Below are 22,419 nucleotides of genomic sequence, written 5' to 3'. Positions count from 1 at the left end.
TTTGTTTTATTCATTTATTTATATGCATCGCTAAGAATCAAGCCCAGTACCTCACACATGCTAGGCAAGAGCTCTACCATAGAGCCACAACCCCAGCCCCTCCATCATTGATTTTTTTTTAAATTTATTTTTTAGTTGTACACAATATCTTTATTTTGTTTATTTTATTTATTTTTATGTGGTGCTGGGGATTGAACCCAAGGCCTCCCATGTGCCAGGCGGTTTACCACTGAGCCACAACCCCAGCCCCCATCATTGATTTTGAGTAATATTATTATAATGTATGTTCTAGGACATAGTTCTTTCCATGTTCTTCTGCTTGAACTTCTTTGATCTCTTGGTTAACAGTTTTCATCAAATTTGGACACATTTTGACCAGTTTTTCCTTAAAAAAAAAAAACTTTTTCCCCAGCATTGGGTATTAAACCCAGGGTAGCTCTACTAATGAGCTGCATCCCCAGCCCAAGAAACTGGGATTATAGGTGCATACCACTATGCCTGGTTCAAATAGTCTTTTCTATTCTACTATCTGGCAATTCTGGATATATTCACATTAGGCTGCTTTTAATTGTTACACAGTTCACAGATTTTTTGTTGTTGTTATTCCTTTCTTTTCCATCTTTTTTATTTTATTTTACTTTAGATACTTTCTATGACTATGCTTTAATATTCACCAATCTTTTTTTCTACAATATCTAATCTAATTTTCCATTAATACATGGAGGTACACTTTTTATTTCAGACATTGTCTTTTTTTCTTTTTGGTACTGGGGATTAAAATTGGGACACTCGATCACTGAGCCATATCCCCAGCCCTATTTTGTATTTTCTTTAGAGACAGGGTCTCATTGAGTTGCTTAGTTCCTTGCTTTTGCTGAGGCTGAAATCCTCTTTTGAATTCGAAATCCTTCTGCCTCAGCCTCCTGAACCATTTCGATCACAGGTGTACGCCACTGCGCCCAGCTTAAGACATTGTTATTTTTAACTGAAGATATTAGATTTTGAGTTTCTTAAAAAAATTTTCTAGGGGCTGGGGATGTGGCTCAAGCGGTAGCGCGCTCGCCTGTCATGCGTGCGGCCCGGGTTCGATCCTCAGCACCACATACAAACAAAGATGTTGTGTCCACCGAGAACTAAAAAAATAAATAAATATTTAAAAAAAAAAAAAAAATTTTTCTATATCTTTATTTCCTCAGTCTTTCTTTTAGCTTAACATTTAGAAGACAGATAGTTATAATGTATTTGTCTTAAATCTATTATCTGGGCCAATTTTAAATTTGTTTTGTTAGCTTTTTGTCTTCTTCCTATGGGTTGGATTTTCCTGATTCTTTGCATGCTTGGTAATTTTTTATTGGGTATCAGACAGTGTAAATTTCACTTTAGACATTTTTACATTCCTAAAATATTCTTGAGTTCTTCTTCTGAGACTGGACACAATTTGATTTCAGGTGTTGTTTTTAAGCTTTGTTAGGTGGGACCAAATCAAACTTTAGCACAGTGTTTATTTTACTGCACTAATAAAGCAAACCTTCCTGAATATTCTATTCAATGCCTTGTAAATTATGAAATTTTCAATTTTGCTTGTGGGAATGAATATATTCTTGATCTTATATATGCTCTAGGGATTATTCCTTATAATTTTTTTGAGTGGTTTTTGTTCTGGCCTCAAGTAATTTATTCACATACATTCCTGACCAGTTGAATATTTGAATAGAATCCTCTGAAGATCTCTGAAGTTCTTCGTCGTGCTCTCTCCTCTCTGATATTCTGTCCTGCAAAGTCTAGTCACCTAAATTTCCCAAATGACAGAAGGAGGAGTTCCATGTCCATCTCTATTGGGATATGTCTGTTTTTCCCCACTTTGAGCAGTGACCTGAAAACTTTCTCCAGGAAGTAAGCTGAGGCAAAAATGGGGCCCATCTTGCTTGTTTCCCATCTCTCAGGGATAACTGTCTTTCATTGCCTTGTTAAAAATAACTTGAAAACCACTGTTGCATATATTTTGTATGTTTTTCTTTTTAAACTTTTTTTTTAATTCTAAGGGTGAATCTACTGCCTATTAATCCATCTTGGCAGGAAGTAAACTTTAGGAGTTCTTTTATGGATAAATTAAATTGAAGATGCATACTGGCATCCAAGTAAAAGTGTCAAACAGGCAGCTGAGTTACTTCTTCCTTTTATCATTTTTCCAGCTGTATTGGGAATTGAACCCAAGGATGTTCTACTACCAAGCTATATTACCCAGTCCCACCCCCTCCCCCTTTAAATTTTTCAGACAGTCTTCCTGACTTGCTGAGACTGATCTTAAACTTGCAATCCTTCTGCCTAAATCTCCTGAGTTGCTGGCATTAGAGGTGTGAGTCACCAAGCCTAGCCTGGGTTATTTCTTGAGTGTATAGTTCAGGAAGATACCAGAGATCCAGATACACATATAAGAAATAAGAGAATGGATGGAATTTAAAGCTATCACACTCAATGAAATCATTTCATGGACCAAATTTGGTCTTAGTATGCTTTTTCAAATAAGTTTTTATAAGTAAAATTTTTGTAAGTTTTATTGGAACACTGAAGTTCATTTCTTTTCATATTGTCTAAGGCTGCTTTTGTACTACAACAGAGTTGAGTACTCACAGCAGAAACATCTGATATCTAATATATTTATTAAGTGCTGTTTATAGAAAATTGATTGCCAGTAAAATACTGCCCCTGATACACACAATAAATGTAGACTTGAGAACACCAGTGGATCGATTTCTATAGCATGCATAAATTTCAAAGTCAAAAAGAAAAAAAAAGAAGTATAGAATTCATTGGATTAGACAAATAGGAATAAAGGGAAGAGGGGATGGAAATAGGAAAGATAGTAGAATGAATCAGATATAACTTTCCTATGCTCGTATATGAATACCCAACCAGTGTAACTCTACATCATGTTCAACCACAAGAATGAGATCAAAATTGTAATGGGTCACACCCCATGCATGTATAATATGTCAAAATACACACCCTACAGGAAAAGAATCAGGAGATTGATTTTTAAGGGGCAACAAAAAAGAAGTATATCAAGAAGAAAAGAATGTTAACTGTGTCAAATGCTGCTGAAAGGAGAAGAGGAAAACCGATTAATGAACAGGGTAGATTTAGCAAAATGGTCACTTTTGCCAACTTAGAGATGTGGTGGTTGAGGTGGGGGTGGTGAAAAGTCAATTAAAAGTAGTCAATTAAAGAAGGCCGAGAAGAGAACATGATGTTAAAAAGCAGAGACAATGAGGACTTTTTTTTTTTCCCAGTACTTTTGAGGACTTTTAGTTAAAAAGTGTGGGTTGAGGTGAGAAATGGGATGAAGAGGTGCAGTTTAGGGAGGTAGTTTGTTTTTAAATAGGAGATATAAATTATAGCATACTATTTTTTTTTTTTTTTGCTGGGGGAGTGAGTACTGGGTATATCAAACCTAGGACCTTGCCCATGTTCTACTACTGAACTACAGTCCTGTCCTACTTATATCACATCTTTATGTTGATGAATATGATCTAACAAAGGCACAACTAGTGATGAGGCATTGGATGGGACTGCAACAGATAAAGGAATAGGAGAGAAGACAAAACAAAGGTAGTCTTCAGCTAGTGGATGCTCAAGCTGAACAACTGGGATGTATGTTGCCATTATCTTTTTGTCTTCCTTGAGTTACTGGCTGAACTGGCTGGGTGGCAACTGTGGTAAGAGCACATTTCAGGATTGTTTAAGTTTACATTTCACAAAGAAACAATTTGAGAAATAGTGAGATTTATATTCCAATATCAAAGGGTTTGCATAATTCATAATAAAACTAACCTATGTCCCTGATATAAGTTATAATGTAACTGGTAATACAGTTATATTAGGGCCAGAGTTCAGCTACATTAATAAGTTCAAAAGACTCAGAGGCCTAGTAGTTAAAATATATTTTTTAAATCTACGTAAATAGGATTATGTTTCAAGGTTTTAAAAAAGCTTATGTTTTAAGGTTTTAAATATAAATTTACAAAAACCTTTTGGAACTTAGTTTTAAGTTAAGGATGGTTAACCTACCAATCCTCATCAGCTAAAAGCCTTAGGGCTTCTGTCAGGGCTATTTCTGGCTTGGAAAATGGCCGTAGTTCTGATGAATCCATTATTTCTGGACTATGAGTAACAGAAGGCATCCTTTCTTTATACTGTGGAATGGCTCCAGGAGATGCTTCAGCTAAAACAAAACATTAAATAAAGTATAAGAGAACCTTGAGACACAGGACACAAATCAAAAGGTAATGGTATTCTTACGGATGTTACGGATCTTTCTTTTCTTTTTTTTTGGTACTGGGAATTAAACCCAGGATACTCTACCAGTGAACTACATCACAGTCCAGTTTTTATGTTTTAATTTTGAGACAGGGTCTCCCTAATTTGCTCAAGCTAACCTCAGACTTGCGATCCTCTTATCTCAGCCTCCTAAGCAGCTGGGATTACAGATGCATACTGATGTTATAAATATTTCTTTCTACTAGCCAGATGTGGTAATGCATGCCGCCTATAATCCCAGCTACCCAGGAGCCTGAGACAGAAGGATTACAAGTTCAAGCCCAGACTCTACAATTTAGTAAGACCCTCTCTCAAAATAAAATATAAAAAAGGGCTGAGGATACTCAGTGGTAGAACACAATTCCTGGTACTGGGGCGGGGGGTGGGGGAAGTGGAAGAAAAAACTAGTATTAGTTTATTCTTTAAGAAATTGTAATACCCAGGGGTCTGGGGTTGTGGCTTAGTGGTGGAGCACTTGCCTAGTACATGTGAGGCCCTGGGTTCGATCCTCAGCACCACATTAAAAAAAAAAATGAATAAACAAATAAAGGTATTGTGTCCATCTACAACTTAAAAAAAAAAAGAAAAAAAGAAATTGTAATACCCAGAAAGCACAGTTATTTAAAACTTTCTTATATTGAAGATTACTAATAAATTCCATTTAATATAAATAAATAAGTAGTTTTCAGTCATGGGTCATAACAGTCTAGCTTTTAGGAGCTAAAAGAATCAATGTGATATTTTGTAAAAACATGAATATATACCTGCACTGCTCCACAACTGACAATTAAAAAACAAAGTTACTTGGCAACTAAATTTAGAATTCTAATTGTTTTTCTCTATTGGTATAGTATCAATAGTCTACAATGAATCCTGTGTCTATGTGTAGTAATACGAACAATGTTTGTTTCACTTCAAATATTTACCAAACTTTTTCCAGATATAATGCAATGTTCTAGATGTTAGGAAAACAAATTATTGTCCTTCAGTGCTCAAGGTAATGCCCTTAGAGCACTGCTCAGTGTAAGACATGTGCAGTGGATGTGTTAGGGAAAAAAAAAAATCAAATACAATGGCCTTTTGTAAGTGGGAAAAGATTTACTGGTTCTTTTTCCATGTTGAGATTTTTTTTTTTTTAAAGAAGAAATAGTAAACACTAGAAAATGACTATCATGAAAAATTATTTAACTATATTATTTGTGAGAAAATGTTATAGGAAATCACAAACATAAGAAACTTCTCTTAATGTTGTATACTAATTACATATTCAAAGTTTCTATCAATCATTTAAAATCCAAAGGCAATAAGGCATTAATGATATTAGCTAAGATTTACTAAGTACTTTGTTGCAGACCTTGTGATAAATGTTTTACAAACTTTACTGCATTTAATTATTTCAATAAAGCGGAAGGACACACTCATTATCAAGTCCATTATTCCTTATGATTTTGTATAAAGAGGTCTATGACAGAATCTCTACTTTCAAAATATTGATAACAGGGCTGGGGTCATGGCTCAGTGGTGGAGCGTTTGCCTGGCACATGTGAAGTCCTGGGTTTGATCCTTAGCACCACATAAAAATAAATAAATAATGGGCTGGGGTTATGGCTCAGCTGCAGAGCACTTGCCTAGCACATGTGAGTGCTGGGTTCGATCCTCAGCATCATATAAAAATAAAATAAAGGTACTGTGTCCAACTACAACTAAAACAAAATATTTTTTTAAAAAATAAATAAAATAAAGGTATAAAAAATTGATAATGTATTTGATAAAAAGGATAAATATGATTTTTGGATTACTATGGTGATTAAAATCATTAATAGTCTTTGCTAGAGTAAATCACACAATGAGCAAGATGATGTGACCATTAAAAAATATAACAAATAGATCCATTTCGTTTTGTCAATGGTTTAGATATACCCTCATTAGACCTCATATATAAAATTGATATGTATAAATAAAATACAAACGTACTACTAACCATCATTTATTGAAATCTTACTTGGTAGTGTGCTATGTGCTTCATTTACATTATTTCATTTAATTCATTAAAGAACTCTGTAATATTTATTATTAATCCTACATTACAGGAGAAGAAACTGATGCTAAATAAAGTTTTAAGAATTCCATTTTACTCCACTCTGATTGTCAATTTTTTTCTTTCTTTTCTTTTTCTTTTTTCTTTTTTTTTTTTTTTTTTTGGTGTTGGGGATTGAACCCAGAGCCTTGTGCATGTGAGGCAAGCACTCTACCAACTGCGCTATATTCCCAGCTCCATGCCCACTCTCATGAGAAAATAACTTATTAGACAGAGGTGCAGACAAATACCCAATTTTCAACCTTTTGGTTATACCAACATCAAGTACTATTACCTATATTTACTTTATTTTCACCTGAAAAAAGTGAAACAAAACAAATATTATTCTGGAAAAGGAAGGTACAAAGAATATCAGTCTAAAGCAGTGCTACTCAAACTAACTTTTTTAAAAACTTCCACTCTGTTGCAGATTGATACTTTTATACAATAAAAGCACTGTGACAATGTCCAATAGTTAAAATAGTTCTAAAAACTGAATAGGTTTTTTAATGTATCCTGTCATGGATGAATAATAAACAATTCTTTAGTTTAAGAACCACATTTTGAGTAGCAATAAACTAACAGATAAAGAAGCTTCTTAAATGGAGACATATACAACTACAATTTTGCTATTAGAATTTATTTTTGGCAATATGTTTATAACTACAAATCAAATTAAACATTTAAATTTGGGTTATATACACAAAATTTTTGTTTTGTTTTGTTTTTTGTGGTGCTGGGGATTGAATCAGGGCCTTGTGCATGCAAGGCAGGCACTCTACCAACTGAGCTATAGCCCCAACCTCCAAAATTTTGTAAGTATAATCTTATGTTGAAATAACATAAGAGTGACCAAGAAAGCACTTTAGATACTTCTCAGAAATCTAATATGTCAAGCCTATATTATAGGCAAAATGAATACTCCAAAATTTATGATGTATTACTACTTGTAGTACTGCTACTACTAGTACTTCCACCCATACTCTTAACATAGGCTTAGATGGGTAATAAGTTTTTTTTTTTTTAATTTATTTTTATCTGTTGACAAGCCTTTTATTTTCTATTCATTTATGTATATGTGGTGCCATTCACATTTTGTGTGTGTAAATCAAACCCAGTGCCTCACACATGCGAACCCCAGCCCCAGAAAATTTTTAAAATTTTTTCTCCCTGGATTTTATGAGATTAACAACAACAATAAAAAAAGAAATTATCTAAGAATGCTAACAGGCTTAATTTCATGATTGCCTAATTTTAACATTGTATGACTATATTTAATCACCAACTTTATAGGCCAAAACCTCTCATTAAGCACAGTTTCAACAATGATTAGCTTTGTGAATGCAGAATTTCAAAAAGTTTTTTATACTTCTTACATTATAAAACAAATATAAAGCAGAACCTTAGACACTCTTCTAGTATAAATCCCTATTTTTATCTTAAAAGTGTGTCACCTATTTCATTTATATACTTACTTTTTTCTGTATTTTTATTGATATCTAGGCTTTAGAACCAACATAAATTTAAGAATGTTTATTATAGTTCACAGTTTATGCTTTAATAATATTTAATAAAATAACTAAGCAATAATACTTAATGTTTACTACAGTTCATAAAATTTACATTTTAATCTATAATATTTTTTCCTAGTTGTTAGTATATCTAAGATCTATTCAATGGTTTTAAAAACAATATAGGAGGGGCCGGGGTTGTGGCTTAGTGGTAGAGCACTTGCCTAGCATGTGTGAGGCACTGGGTTTGATCACCGGCACCATATAAAAATAAAACAAATAAAATAAAGGCATTGTATCCATCTACAACTAAAAAAAAAAAAATCTATATATATATATAGGAAATGTGGATACTACTTTTACCTAAGCATAAAACACAGTGGTACTCAATGACAACCTGAATAAATGATAAATACAATGCCTTTTTTGATGATGCTCTAATATAAACAGCTTCAGTATCTCAGTTACTTTTATAAAATTGGATACCAGTCTTTAGTAAAAAGAAATATTTCCTTGAGATAATTTGGACCTTTGAATTCATATAATTATAGGGGTAGAAAATTAAGATCTGTTTCCAGGTCTCAAAGTTAATCAAAGCTAGAACTGATAGGAATCCAGATCTATCTATCGACTTTTGGTTCAGTGTTCTTTCTCTCACAGATGCCCTGTGTCACATGTGGTCTCTTTATCTTAACAAGCATTCGTAACATTACTCTTTATATTTAAATAGTAACCTACCCTAATCTGAAAACACTAAACATGTGACAGTTTTAAACTGGGTCCTCCTATCTATGGAGGGATGAAGGCAATATTTTCTAAAGGGGAACTCTTATTTTGATATTCTCCCTTCATCTCTAAAAATATTTAAGTCTAGAAGGGAGAACAAAATAATTTTTCTTTTTATGAGAAAGAATTAGCATTTATTATGATAGAAGTTAGTTATTAGGTCTTGCAAATTTCAGTAATATGGGTCAATATAGGCCATTCTTAGTCATATAGCATCCTTAGTATTATAGTAGCTTTAGAATATTACTTGACAAAAACACTTCAAAAAGCAAATACTACTTACTTTCAGATGCTATTTTCTCAGTTCCTGTATGTTTCATTCGTTCCCAGTGATTCTGGTCCTTCTTTTCACAATCTTTTATGTCAAAAAGCTCTTTTTCTTCTTTTCTCTTTTGTCTCATTTTGTCATAAGTAGATTTTGAAATAGAAACTTTAGTCTGCATGAAAAAGTTGAAATATCTGGAAGTATTCAGGGAGTTTGAGATTTAAAATATCTTCATCTCAGATAACTGTATATTTTGTACATTAAATATTTTGCTTTTTTATATTTTTATTTTATTTTATTTTTATGTAGTGCTGAGGATTGAACGCAGTGTCTCACACATGCTAGGCAAGCGCTCTACCACTGAGCTATAACCCTAGCCCTACATTAAATATCTCTACAAAATTAACTATATATATATATATCAGTCTTTATTTTAGGAATCCTAATATCTAATAGAATGACATAGGGCTACTATCCAATTACATTTGTGCCTAAGGATATCAGTCTACTGCTGCTTGAATATATTATAGAAAAATGTTAAGTACATGCATACAGAAACATATATGTATATAAAGTATGTTATAGTATACTTTATTACTAGAAAGAGAACATATTTACTTAGTAGGAAAGGAGAATAATCTAGCTTTTAAATGATTCAGGATCAGAAATCTTACCAATATTTAATTTTTTAAAAATTTTTACTTTATTTTTCTGTGATGTTGAAGATCGAACCCAGCGCCTTGTGCATGCCAGGCAAGCACGCTACCGCTTAAGCCACATCCCCAGCCCTAAAAATTTTTAATCTAAATATTTTTACTGCCCTACATCTGATATACCCAAAACAATGACATATTGTAGGCTTAAATTTATCCTCATGATTAGTAAATAACCTTACATCTTTGTCATTGTCAACATCAAGATATGATGGAATACTTTGTTGGACTGCTCTTCCATATATCCCTGATGGTGGTTCAATACTTTCTTTACTTGAAAATGTATCCTCATTTTCCATAGAAGATATCACTGGCTGGCTGCAGGTTGTTGGTGCTGAATTTGGACTTCCAAATACACCTGCAATCAACCAACCATTGAAGAGTCATTAAGTATATATGTAATAGCATTCTGGATAACAAAGTTTAAGACTTTGCTCTTGCATTCAAGAGCAAACAACACTGTAAGAAAGACACATTAAGTAATTTGTAAAATATACAAACAAATACCCTAACAGGACAATAATATAAGAGGTGAGAGAAAGTAATTCATGATACTATCAATTGAGAACTACATACTGCAAGCATGGAATTCATAGAAAGGTTCACAGGAAAGTTGGTGTGAGCTGGGCATTTAAAACAATTTCAAGAAGAATGGAGTTAAACTGGGATTAGAAGAAACAATGGATTTGGGTAGACAAAGAAGAGAGGAAATGCTAAGGGGCGGGGGTTGTGGCTCAGCAATAGAGCGCTCACCTAGCATGTGCGGGGCCCTGGGTTTGATCCTGAACATTACATAAAAAATAAATAAATAAAATAAAGGTATTGTGTCCAACTACAACTAAATATATATATACGTATGCACACACACACACACATAAAAGAAATGCTATGAGATAGGAAGATTTATACACAGAGCTGAAAAAGTATAAAGCATGTGTATGGGTACAAGGCAAACAGAGAAATAACAGGAAGTAAGTCTGTAAGAATAGGCTGCAGCTCATCTGAGGAGGATCTTAAATTATTCTAATGAGACTATCAAGCAAAGAAATGAGAAAAGATTTCCAAGAGGTTTTTTTTTGGGGGGGGGGGTGGTACAGGGAATTGAATTCAGGAGTACTCAACAACTGAGCCATATCCCCGGCCCTATTATGTATTTTATTTAGAGACAGGATCTCACTGAATTGCTTAGTGCCTCACTTTTGCTGAGGCTGGCTTTGAACTCAAGATTCTCCTGTCTTAGCTTCCCAAGCTGCTGGGATTTTAGGCATGCACCACCACACCTGGAAGTTTCCATGAATTTTATTCTATTTCGTTTTTGAACAAAATGACATATGCCCCCAATGCATATGACACATTTTTCAGTTTAAAAGAAATTAATTTAAAAAGATGCTTGCAATGGTATTGGTCAAAGATCTCCCAGCCCCATAAAATATATAATAGGATTTAATTTTGATTTGTCTAGACTCTGTATGGGAGATAAATAAATAATATTGTTTTATTAATTAGTAAGCTGATAAAGACTACCATTTGAATTTAGATTATGCCAAAATTCTCATACCTGTCCTAAAACTGTCTTAGAAGTACCTTGTCTACAGCTGTCACATAACATCTCTCTCTGAAAATTACTGACATGAATTTACTATAATTTTGTCAGAGGATGGAAATGTGAAGTGCTGACTTCTAATTTTTTCCATTTAATAACTCTTGTTTTTTTTTTTAAAGAGAGAGAGAGAGAGAGAGAGAGAGAGAGAGAGAGAGAGAGAGAGAGAGAGAATTTTTAATATTTATTTTTTAGTTTTCTGCGGACACAACATCTTTGAATGTGGTGCTGAGGATCGAAACCGGGCCACACGCATGCCAGGTGAGCGCGCTACCGCTTGAGCCACATCCCCAGCCCTAATAACTCTTGTTTTGCTTTTGTTTTGCAGTGCTGGGGGTTGAACCCAGGGCCTTATACATACTAGACAAATATTTAACCACTGAGTCACAACCCAGTCCTCAATTTAATAACTTAAAAAAAGAAATTCTATTTAATGTTTGAATTACTCACTATTCTTTATTGACATGCTTTGCTTAAGTCTGAAGAACACAAACTATTAAAAAGCTATGTGGGGGCTGGGGTTGTGGCTCAGTGGTAGAATGCTTGCCTAGCATGTGTGAGACACTGGGTTCGATTCTCACCACCACATAAAAATAAAATAAATAAAATAAAGGTCCATCAACAACCAAAAAAAATTTTTAAAAAAGCTAAGTAACTCTGAAATACCTTTTCCAACAACTACTACTGAATCTTCTGATAAGGTATTTGTGGAAGTGAAGTCAAAAGTGGAAATTTGCTGTAAATTTGATGACCTTATAAATCCTAAAAAAGAAAGAAAAAAACAATGAAAAACGATTTAAAATGCTTACTTAGTTTTAGGATATTATAACATGATTAAAAGTAAAAACTTATTACATACAAAAATTTATAATTTTTTATCATAGATGTTAATTCAATAAATATTTATAATCTAATATTTATATTTACCTAGTATGTACTAGCCACTAGAGAGAAAAGAAATCTTCCTACCCTTAAGGAGTTTAAACATACCAGGTTTAATGGTGGGAGAAAAACATGCAAATAATCACAGTATGATAATCAGAATAATCACAAAGGAAATAATTTGATACCCTAAAACAGATCAAGTCAATCTCATAGCAATCTGTACTTTTCTAGGTTAATTTTTATCTCAGTTTCTAATTATTTACCAAATTATTCTTTCTCCTACTAGACTATAAGCTCCATGGAACAGGACTTATGTCTAGTTTTGATTATTATTGTTTCCTGAAGCCTGGTACAGTGCTTGCAACAGAGTGAGTATTCAATAAATATAAATTAGATGTATGTATCAAAATAAAAAAAATGAAAAGCAATATAAAATTAATTTAGGGTCTAGGAAAGAAAAGTTTTTGGTAAATTTAATTGGTAAATGTGATCAAATAACTGATTTTTAAAAAATGAGGTACATAAACTGTTTTGCTAATCTGCTAAAGTTAATAGGCTTGCTCTGGCTTTGTGTGAACACAGCAGAGATAAAGAAAGAAACTGTTGTAGGTGATAATTTTTCACATATTCTTTTTTTCCATGATGCTGGGGATCTAACTGAAGGCTTTATATATGCTAGTCAAGTGAGCTACATCCTCAGCTCCACATAATTTCTTCTTAAGTAATTTGGAATAACCAATGTACAGCACACACCAACTAACAGAAACAATGACTAGCGCACGTGCGCACACACACACACACACACATACACACAAAATGTTCTGTGACAAAGGAATGCAAAAATCTTAGTAAATGAAATAATTTTGCTCAACAGTCCACAAATACAGTATATATGTGTGTGTCAAATATATATCAAGAAATAATTGAATAAGTAGATAAGTCTCATAATGAGAAAATAAGGACACATTAAGTTTGAACTTCATTTCTAAGATCAGCTGACAATTACTTTTGATCTGCTTTTATTTTTTTTACATTGTATTTTCTTCTAAACAGAAATGTTAAAAAGAAATATTGCTCATTGTCTCAATCCTAAAGATAAAAAAAAATGTGTTTAAAGGCTTCTTTATACACAAATATCCTCATATAATCTTTTGTCATTTCTGTCTAATTCATTCAAATACAGAAAGAGAACATGTTAACTCATAGTTGCTAACACTGTAAACATCCATCATTAATCATCTTCTCAAGTCATTAATTGGACTCCACAATGTTGTGTAGAAAATGGGCAGGTTCAAAGGGATGCCAATAAAGGAAAAGAATGGGAAGACGAAAAGGTGGTTATAAGAGCTAACCCTAAAAAAGAATGAGGTTTCTTACAAAATGAATCCATTTGGAGCCAGGTGCAGTAGCACTTGCCTGTAATCCCAGCGACTCCAGAGGATGAGTCAGTAGGATCATAAGTACTGGAACAGCTTCAGCAACTTACCAAGACCCTGTCTCAAAATAAAAAAATATAAAGGGCAGGGGTGTAGCTTAGTGGAAAGTGCCCCGGGTTTAATCCTCAATACCATTAAAAAAATCCTTTGGCTACACAATGGCAATATCTCTTTTGGGAAACTTTGTATTCTGTTTAACACTATACTTACTATTTACTTTTACCTGACTATTTGAGAATGCACTTTTTGAGTGATTTTGCCCACTTTTAAAATATTGGTTTTAATTGGCTAATCACCATTCCATTCATTTCATATATGGCAAATGAACAGATTTCTATGCAAAGCACATTGAAGATATAAAGATGACAATATTATTACTCTTAAGAAACTTATAATTTAACATGGAAGATATTAAATGTGCATAAATTAACTAGCAGGTAGGGTGACTGAAGAGAGTAAAGAAGACTATTCCAGATCAAAAAAATAAGCAAAGTTTTCCAAAGAAGTAGCTTTTAAACCAGTATTCAAAAGCAGACATGAACTGAACACATTAAGATTTGGATAAAGCATGCAGGCTTTGCAATTACAAAGTAAGAAAAGCTACAATATTACAAGTGCCAGAGTATTAGGGCATTAAAAGAGGAATGGTAAGGTAAAGCAAAAAAGTTAAACAGAGGCAATATGATTATGGGTCTTTTTTTTTTTTTTTTTCTTTTTTTCTCCTGGTACCAGGGATTGAACCCAGAGGCACTTACCCACTAAACCACATCCCCATCCCATTTTAATATTTATTTAGAGATACAATCTCACTGAGTTGCTGAGGGCCTAAGTTGCTGAGGCTGGCTTTGAACTTGTGATGCTCCTGCCTCAGCCTCCTGAGCCGCTCAGATTACAGTTGTGTGCCACCGTTCTAAGATTATAAATCTTAAAAGTTATGCTATAGAGTAGAAACTATATTCTATGGTTAACAGGGAACCACTCAAGATTTTCAATATGGAGGAGAAGATCATGTATTTTAGAAAGATGATTCTGAATTTAAAGGGATAAAAATTAGAGCTAAGTCTTTCTAGAAGGCACTATAATTTTACAGGAAGAGGTAGCAGAAGGCCAAATCACAAGTATGGCTGCAGATAAAATTAGACTGAGAAGAAATGATAGGATGGACTAATTCCAAAACATGGAGCTATGGAGAAGTAGACAACGATGACTTTAAAGTTTTATGTCTCCACAATTAGGAAAACAGTAACGCTATGGAAGAGAAACCTGTCTCGAAGTTTGGTTTTGAACATGTTTGCTATTAAAAAATTTAATATGACTTTTTTTAGTATGAGTTACTTTTAAGTATTTTTGTCTTTGATTTTCTTTACATGAGAAATAAAATATATAAGTAAATATAAAAATCCCATCATTTTATTTTATAAAAACAATAAACAACTTATTGCTGCCACAAAGAACAAATACTGAATTTTTTTTAGAAGAAATTTTAAGAAATTTACAAAAAATAAAAACAAGGAAAAGCTTATAATCAATTTTTCACACAACATGGATCACTTCCACAATAAAAAGAGCTAACATTTCTGATTACCTGCATGTACATGATTTAAGATTATCAGAAATAAAGTATTGAAGTTAATATTATCATGACCACAGTTGCTACTGAAAAAAATGATAGCTCTGTACTTACTTATTTTAGATTACCAGGCTTAAAAACAGAGGACTTCTAATTATTCTATTTAAATATTTATAACCTTCAAAATCACTTCTTTTGTCCCCTAGAGGTAATTTTTAATATGCAGCTTGTGTCAGAATCTCTTAAGAAATGAATAAAGCAGTCACTGGATGGATTAGCCAATAATTAAAAACACATAAATTGCTAACAAATGGTCAGTGATAACAAAGAAGCTCTTTCCCAGGTTCTACCACAGGAAATTCACATTCTTGTTGCCACAGCTTTACTCCATGGTTACAACCTAACCAGACATTTGGGAGTAATTTACTCACATGATTGCCTCTACCTTATTGGAGTGGAAAAATGGCTTGTAAAAAATTGTGTGTATGTGTGTATGGGTGTGTGTGTGTGTGTATGTTAGGATGTGTGTATACTCTTGGGGTAGAAGTCAGGAGGGATTCCCTAGTTTTAACTCATGGGCAGTCCTTTCCCTTCCCTGGTTCCTTACGTAAGTCCATATACCAACACAAACCTGTGAATTCTTCTATTCTTCAAAATTATTTAAGTAACACATCAGCAGAAGGATAAGATGAAAAACCTCAAAACTAAGAATTTTCAGTTAATTTTTTCTTTATTGGCATGTTTAGGGAGAACTCTGATGTAGATTCTACTGTATTTTTAAAAATTAATTTGTTATGAAATTTACTAACCTTTTGTATGCTTATGTCTTGGGTTTTCCTTATTTTGTATTTTTAAAGCACTAGGTAAAATGTCATGTGACCTATCATCTTCACAATCACCACATCCAAACCCATAGTTCATACGTTGGCCAATTATGCTTACATTGGATGTTGTAATCCCTATGAAATAAAATAAATATTTATTTAAATAATTTAGGTAATATTATATAATAGGAACAAATCTTTCAAAATCTATCTTGCCTTCTAACCTTTTCAAAAGGCTGGCAACATACTAGAAATTATAAGATGACAGTAATTTAAAAGTTATATCACATTTTAAATCACGTAATACTTTTTATCTAAGAGATAAAACTATTATAAGTTATACTACAACATTTCTTAAAATAGGTTTTAAATTTGCAATGAAATATAAAATGTAATACTTGAAAAATATGATCCAACGTATATGTCTAAAAATATGACAAGCATTTAATATTTAAAAGACACTTTTGCTGGGCATGGTAGTGCATGACTGTAATCCCAGTGACTCAGGAATCTAAGGCAAAAGGCTCACAAGTTCAAGACCAGTCTCAGCAACTTAGTAGACTCATTCCAAAAAAAGGGCTGGGGATATAGCTCAGTGGTACAGTGCCACTGTTTTTAATCCCCAGGACTACCAATAATAATGATAATATAATAAATCCACTTAACTTTACACACATTTTTTTTTAATTCAAAATTTTAAAACAGTGACAAGAAAAATGCCTATATTCTTCATTCTTCTCTTTTTCTCCTATTCCCATGTATTGGTCTGGTTGATGAGGCAGGAAAATACTAGTGATTAAGAATCCAGTATCTGGAATCATGGCTTCCTGGCTTTAAATCATAGCCATGCCACTTAACCTGGCTGGACAAGACACTTAACCTTCTATGTGAAATGATGATAACATTGTAGAATCTTTTCTAGAGCTGTCATGTGGATTAAAGAAAACAGCATAGTACCTACCTAGAATATTATAAATACCTAAATATTATTATATCCTTAATTAAAAATAAAAATAGAACTCTCTCCTATGCCTCCTTCTAAAAAAATAAAAAAAATTTAAATATATATTTGAATGTTTAAACTTACCACTCTATACTAATGCTATGCAGCTATTACAACCACAGAATGTCTAGGCAATATTTAGTCACTGTCCATTTTCATATGTAGCTCCTACAAATCATCAAGCAATAATAATAAGAAATTGTTTTTAAAATGTTGTATTTTTAAAAATTTATTTTTTAGTTTTAGGTGGACACAATATCTTTATTTTGTTTTTATGTGGTGCTGAGAATCGAACCCAGTGCCTCATGCATGCTAGGCGAGTGCGCTACCACTTGAGCCACATCCCCAGCCCAAAAATGTTGTATTTTGGATAAGAGTTGTGACTCAGTGGTAGAGTACTTGCTTAGCATGTGTGAGGCACTACATTCGATCCTTAGCACCACAAAAAATAAATAAAATAAAGGTATAAAAAAATGTTGTATTTTTAAAAAACAGGATGTGGGGAGAAGAAGTAACTGATGGTAGCTGGGCTAGAAAGAACTGTGGAATAGAAGGCATTAGGTCAGTTCACAAAGATAAACTTCAAAAATATCTGATATTAAATAATAAATATCTGATAATAATAGATAACTTCTAGAAGTAACATAGATATCTTTAAATTCTTAGTTTTGACAGTCCATAAAGTAAGATTTATAAAGATTCTGGTTTTGGGTGGACATGCTTCCTATTAATAGACAACACTATTGGTATGGGAAAAATTTACTATAACACCATTCAGAAAATCTTAACACAACTTAGAGTAATTGTTGTAGAATATGTGTGGAAGCCTTCAATGGAAACACTATTGTAAAGACAGACTGGATTTAGGATTTTTTTTTAGTTGTAGTTGGACACAATACCTTTATTTTATTTATTTATCTTCATGTGGTGCTGAGGATCAAACCCCAGCACCTCGCATGTATTAAGCAAGCGCTCTATCGCTGAGCCACAACCCCAGCCCCGGGATTTAGGATTTCTACATAATTGATATTTTCATTTTTATATTCAAATAGTCTTTATTCTGAGCATTATTATTTTCATGTTTTACCACTGGAACCATAATAAACTTATAGGAATCATTTGTTTACAGTAAACAACAAACCCAAATTGATAAAAATCTTAAACCATTAACAATTTAACAGTTTGAGAGAATGTTAAATTTAAGAATATCTCATAGTGAATTCAATGACAACAGTGTTTGTAAAATGTGATCCTAGAAATTCCTATTACTTGTTAAAAGTGCAGATTTCTAACCAAGATGATAAATTCATTAGGTATGAGATGAGGCCTCAGAATCTATACATGTGTTACATATGAACCCAGGTAATTCCTAAGATTAAACAAATTTGGAAAACACTAAATATTAGGCAAAATTGGGGAACTCTGAATACTACATTAGAAGTGTGTACTATAGAACTCATCACTCTATTAAACAAATCCCATGGTCCTACAATTAGCATCAAATCCAGGTTTTAAATCTACTCTTTTCTATCTACAAGATAGTTCCATTTTTGCAAATTAGATACAATAAAGCAATCAGATGTCTCTTTGATCTTTAATGTATTTAAAATGAGGAAACAAAGTTTCAAAGCAGTTAAGTTACTTACACAAAATGTGAATATTATTATTAAATATCAATTTGGGATTCAGCTGGGGTCTTCCAGACCTATACACTGACTTACGACATACATGCTGACTTTATGTGTAGAGTACTTATCTCTTTGTTGACTATTAGCTTTGTGCAAACCAGTAAATTAAGCACACTTGGTTAAGTCAGGCATTCATGATTACGACAGGTTGTAGTAGGTAATCAGAGGGAACTAGTCTTTGGGATCAAGAATCTGAGAGTAGAAGAAAAATAAATAACTGAAAAACCATTATAAAAGATGTTAGTGCAAAATGTTATCACAAAAGAGGTAATAGTTAATCTTGTTTATAAATTAGGGAAGGCTTCTCAGAAAAAAACAAATGAGCTTCTTTCATAGCTGTAAAGGGTGTGATGTAGATTCCAGTTGTCATGCAGAAGAAATAATATGTGCAAGTACAAAAGATGGGAAACACTACTGAAGGTAGTCTGATTTAACTGGAGCACAAGATACAAAGAGGAAAGTGAAAAATGGAGCTGGATAGGTATGCAGGAACCAGATCATTGAAAGAGGCCCTGAATGAATTTTGTTAGTCAAGACAGTTCTACAATGTGGAGGAATGGACTGTAAGTGAATTAAACTGAAACTAGGGAGAAAACTTAGGAGGCTAAGTAGATAAGGAATGAGAACAAGTGTGAACTAAAGCCATGGTAGTAGGAATCAGAGGAAATAGAATCAGGACATATTTAAGGGCAAGAAATTGAAAATTTTAATAAAGGATCATATTCATGTACAGCTTTTAGAAAGGTAATTATAAGGAATAACATCACAATTTGTTACAATTCATTCACAATTTAATACAGTTTTATTAATCATAAAAAATCACATGCAGTTCCCACTCCAGATAGACCAGAGTCCAAATAGATAACTTATTGCTAAATTTTTTTCCTGAGAAGTGATGTTATAAAAAATTAGAGGGATGGGGTTGTGGCTCAGGGGCAGAGTGCTTGCCTTGCATATGTGAGGCACTGGATTTGATTCTCAGAACCACATTTAAAAATAAACAAAATAAAGTTCTAAAAAAAAATAAAAATTAGAAATTTCCAGGGCTTGGGGTCGTGGCTCAGTGGTAGTGCGCTTGCCTAGCATACATGAGGCACTGGGTTCAATCCCCAACACCACATAAAAATGAATTTTTAAAAAAGATATTTTTAAAAAAATGACACCATGTTAAAAAAATTTAGAGATTTCCAAGTTAGTTCACAAAATTCTTAACAAAATATACATATGAAAATACCTAGTTCACATGTATCTACATGAACCACAAGTGCATTTAAAAGTAAATTTAGCCAGGTTCAGTGGTACATGCCTGGAATCCATGTGACTTGAGAGTCTAAGGCAGGAGGATACAAGTTTGATGCCAACCTGGAAACTTAGCAAGACCCTGTCTCAAAATAAAAAAAAATAAAAAGGACTGGGGATGTAGCTCAGTGGTATAGCACCCTGGGCTCAATCCAAAGTATAAACAACAACAACAACAACAAAATATAAAACAAAGCAAAAAAAAAAAAATTAACTTGTAATAACTAGTAGTTAACTAGCTAAATATTGTTTTTAAGGGAAATTGTCTTTTGTGATGCTTGGTGGTTCTCTATGTTGTACATTACAATCATCTAAAAGCTTTCAAAATTCTGACAGTCAGGTATTAATTCATAACAACTAAATTAAACTGTCTGGGTAGGGAAGCCAGGCATAGGAGTACCTATGGACTTAGAGGGAGAAATTAATGATTCAGTTAGATAAATATTTTTGTTTCAAAAATAATATAACATTTACCCTTGCCTAAATAGCCTTTTAAGGAGTTTTAAATGATTTACTCTTAATTGATAACAACAAAAATTATAAATCTGAGAACACCTGCTATCATTTTTGACATCATTTAAAAATCATACATATTATAAATCATATTTATAGAACATTAATATATACCTTCACTGGGGCTTTGTTCAGCAGTATGAGAGTTTTTATTCTTTGCAGAAGAAAGTCTTGTTGAACAAGGTTTTGATCCAAATGTTGGAAATATGTCTGACCTACAATGAAACAAAGTAATTTCATAAACATTTGATTTATAGTTGTTCAATACTCATATAACACATTCTCTACTCTTTTATTAACTCATTCAACTTTTGGATAATTAGGCAGCAAACAAGTATAAAAACCAATGGCTACTACCAGTTATTGTTCCTTTTTTGTGTGTGGTGCTGGGGATTGAACCCAGGGCCCTGTACATGAGAGGCAAGCACTCTACCAACTGAGCTACATCCTCATCCCACTATAATTAAAAAGAAAAAAAAAAAAAATTTTTTTTTTTTTTGGTAGTTGTAGATGGACAAAATGGTTAAGCACCTCTGGGTTCAATCCCAGGGAGTGGGGGTGGGGTGGGGGTGGGGATTCAGTCCATAAAGGAGGATGTGGTCAACTCCCTTCTTACATAACTCAATATCTAAAGAGAATAATTCTTTGAGATGATGTAGGAAATACTGAATTCTAAATGCTGCCATTTTATAAAGTCAACTTTTCTTCCCAAATAGGTTTCAAATTATTTACATGATGTTGCAACTGTAGGAGTACACAATATTTAATTTCATCTTCATGGAAGATCAAGGAATCACTTTAGGTCTAAAAGCTAAATATTTCCACTTAGAAAAAAAAATTCTAAGCACAAAGTATGTTGCTATTTAAATTTTAAATGTGAAGGAGAAATTCATGAGTTAAAACAAGTTTCTAAGAATAGGACATAAAAATACAGTTTAAGGGGCTGGGGTTGTGGCTCAGTGGTTGAGCACTTGCCTGGCATGTGTGAGGCACTGGGTTCAATTCTCAGCACCACATATAAATAAATAAATAAAATAAAGGTCCATCAATAACTAAAAAATACATCTTAAAAAAATACAGTTTAATCTATGAATTGCTGAAAAATAGTATCTGTTTGTATTAAAGTTATTAAAACACACCTCTTCTTTGATTATGCAATCTCTACCTATATTTGTCAGAACTCCAGTTCACTGAAGTAAAAATAATTTTAATTCAATTTAATTTCAAATATTTACTTCTAATAGCTGTATATAAACAATATTCAGGTTAAAATGAAAAGAAAATAAAGGAAAATAAAATGTTTTAAGAATGTGAAACGAGAATTTTGGAAAACTGTTTAGCATTTTCTTACATAAAATATATATCTACCTATGTATGTATAAAAAAATTATATATTATTTTATATAATTATTATGTATTATATAAAAATATATCTACTTATGTTGTAGCAATTCTACTCTGGGTTTTTGTATAAAATAAAAAGAGAAAACATTCTCTCAAATTTTACAATAGGATCACCAAGATGCCCAGAAATCAGGGCAGGATTACTATTTAAGGTTGTAGAAATGATATGGAAAAATTGGTTCAATTGTTATGCTGGAAAAAAAAATTACTGTTTTTGTGCATATCCAGGACTAATTCTAGCACTAATGCTACAGGCAGGGAGACTTCTGAGAGGGCTATGGGAACTATAGTATGAATTCCTGAGGAAATAAGAAAAGGGAAATAACAAAATAAGAAAACCGTGAGATACAGCTGGGTAGATCTTATCCACAAATTAGAGGAAACTGGTTCAGAGTTTAAAATGAAAACAGTAATTTACGTTAACTGGCAAAAGAAAAAAATTATCCAGAAGGGAGCTAAAGTAAAAAGAATAGTAAGATAAATGTTAGGAAGATGGGGCTGGGGGTGTGGCTCAGTGGTAGAGCACTC

At 32.8% G+C, this 22,419-nt stretch overlaps 1 protein-coding gene across 3 annotated transcripts in view; it reads right to left on the bottom strand.

Moving 5' to 3' along the window:
- Togaram1 (TOG array regulator of axonemal microtubules 1) overlaps positions 1 to 22,419 on the bottom strand; it is an 89,862-nt gene that overhangs the window by 20,012 nt on the left and 47,431 nt on the right. For 2 of the 3 annotated variants that reach the window (XM_046461303.2, XM_046461301.2), the window contains exons 7-12: positions 20,602 to 20,702; positions 15,970 to 16,119; positions 11,936 to 12,031; positions 9,852 to 10,027; positions 8,975 to 9,128; positions 4,069 to 4,222 (exon numbers count right to left, since the gene is read on the bottom strand). In XM_046461303.2, the coding sequence (XP_046317259.1) occupies positions 4,069 to 4,222; positions 8,975 to 9,128; positions 9,852 to 10,027; positions 11,936 to 12,031; positions 15,970 to 16,119; positions 20,602 to 20,702 (831 nt within the window). The remainder of the gene's footprint in view (positions 1 to 4,068; positions 4,223 to 8,974; positions 9,129 to 9,851; positions 10,028 to 11,935; positions 12,032 to 15,969; positions 16,120 to 20,601; positions 20,703 to 22,419) is intronic. The other variant, XM_046461302.2, reaches the window with a different exon arrangement.

Source organism: Marmota monax, unplaced genomic scaffold (assembly GCF_021218885.2).
Source record: "Marmota monax isolate L192 unplaced genomic scaffold, Marmota_monax_Labrador192_F-V1.1 WCK01_AAM20220418_F8-fsc00001, whole genome shotgun sequence".
Classification (NCBI taxonomy): Eukaryota; Metazoa; Chordata; class Mammalia; order Rodentia; family Sciuridae; genus Marmota; species Marmota monax.
The sequence above is the reverse complement of the archived record's forward strand: the minus strand, read 5'-3'. Positions and strand labels throughout refer to the sequence as shown.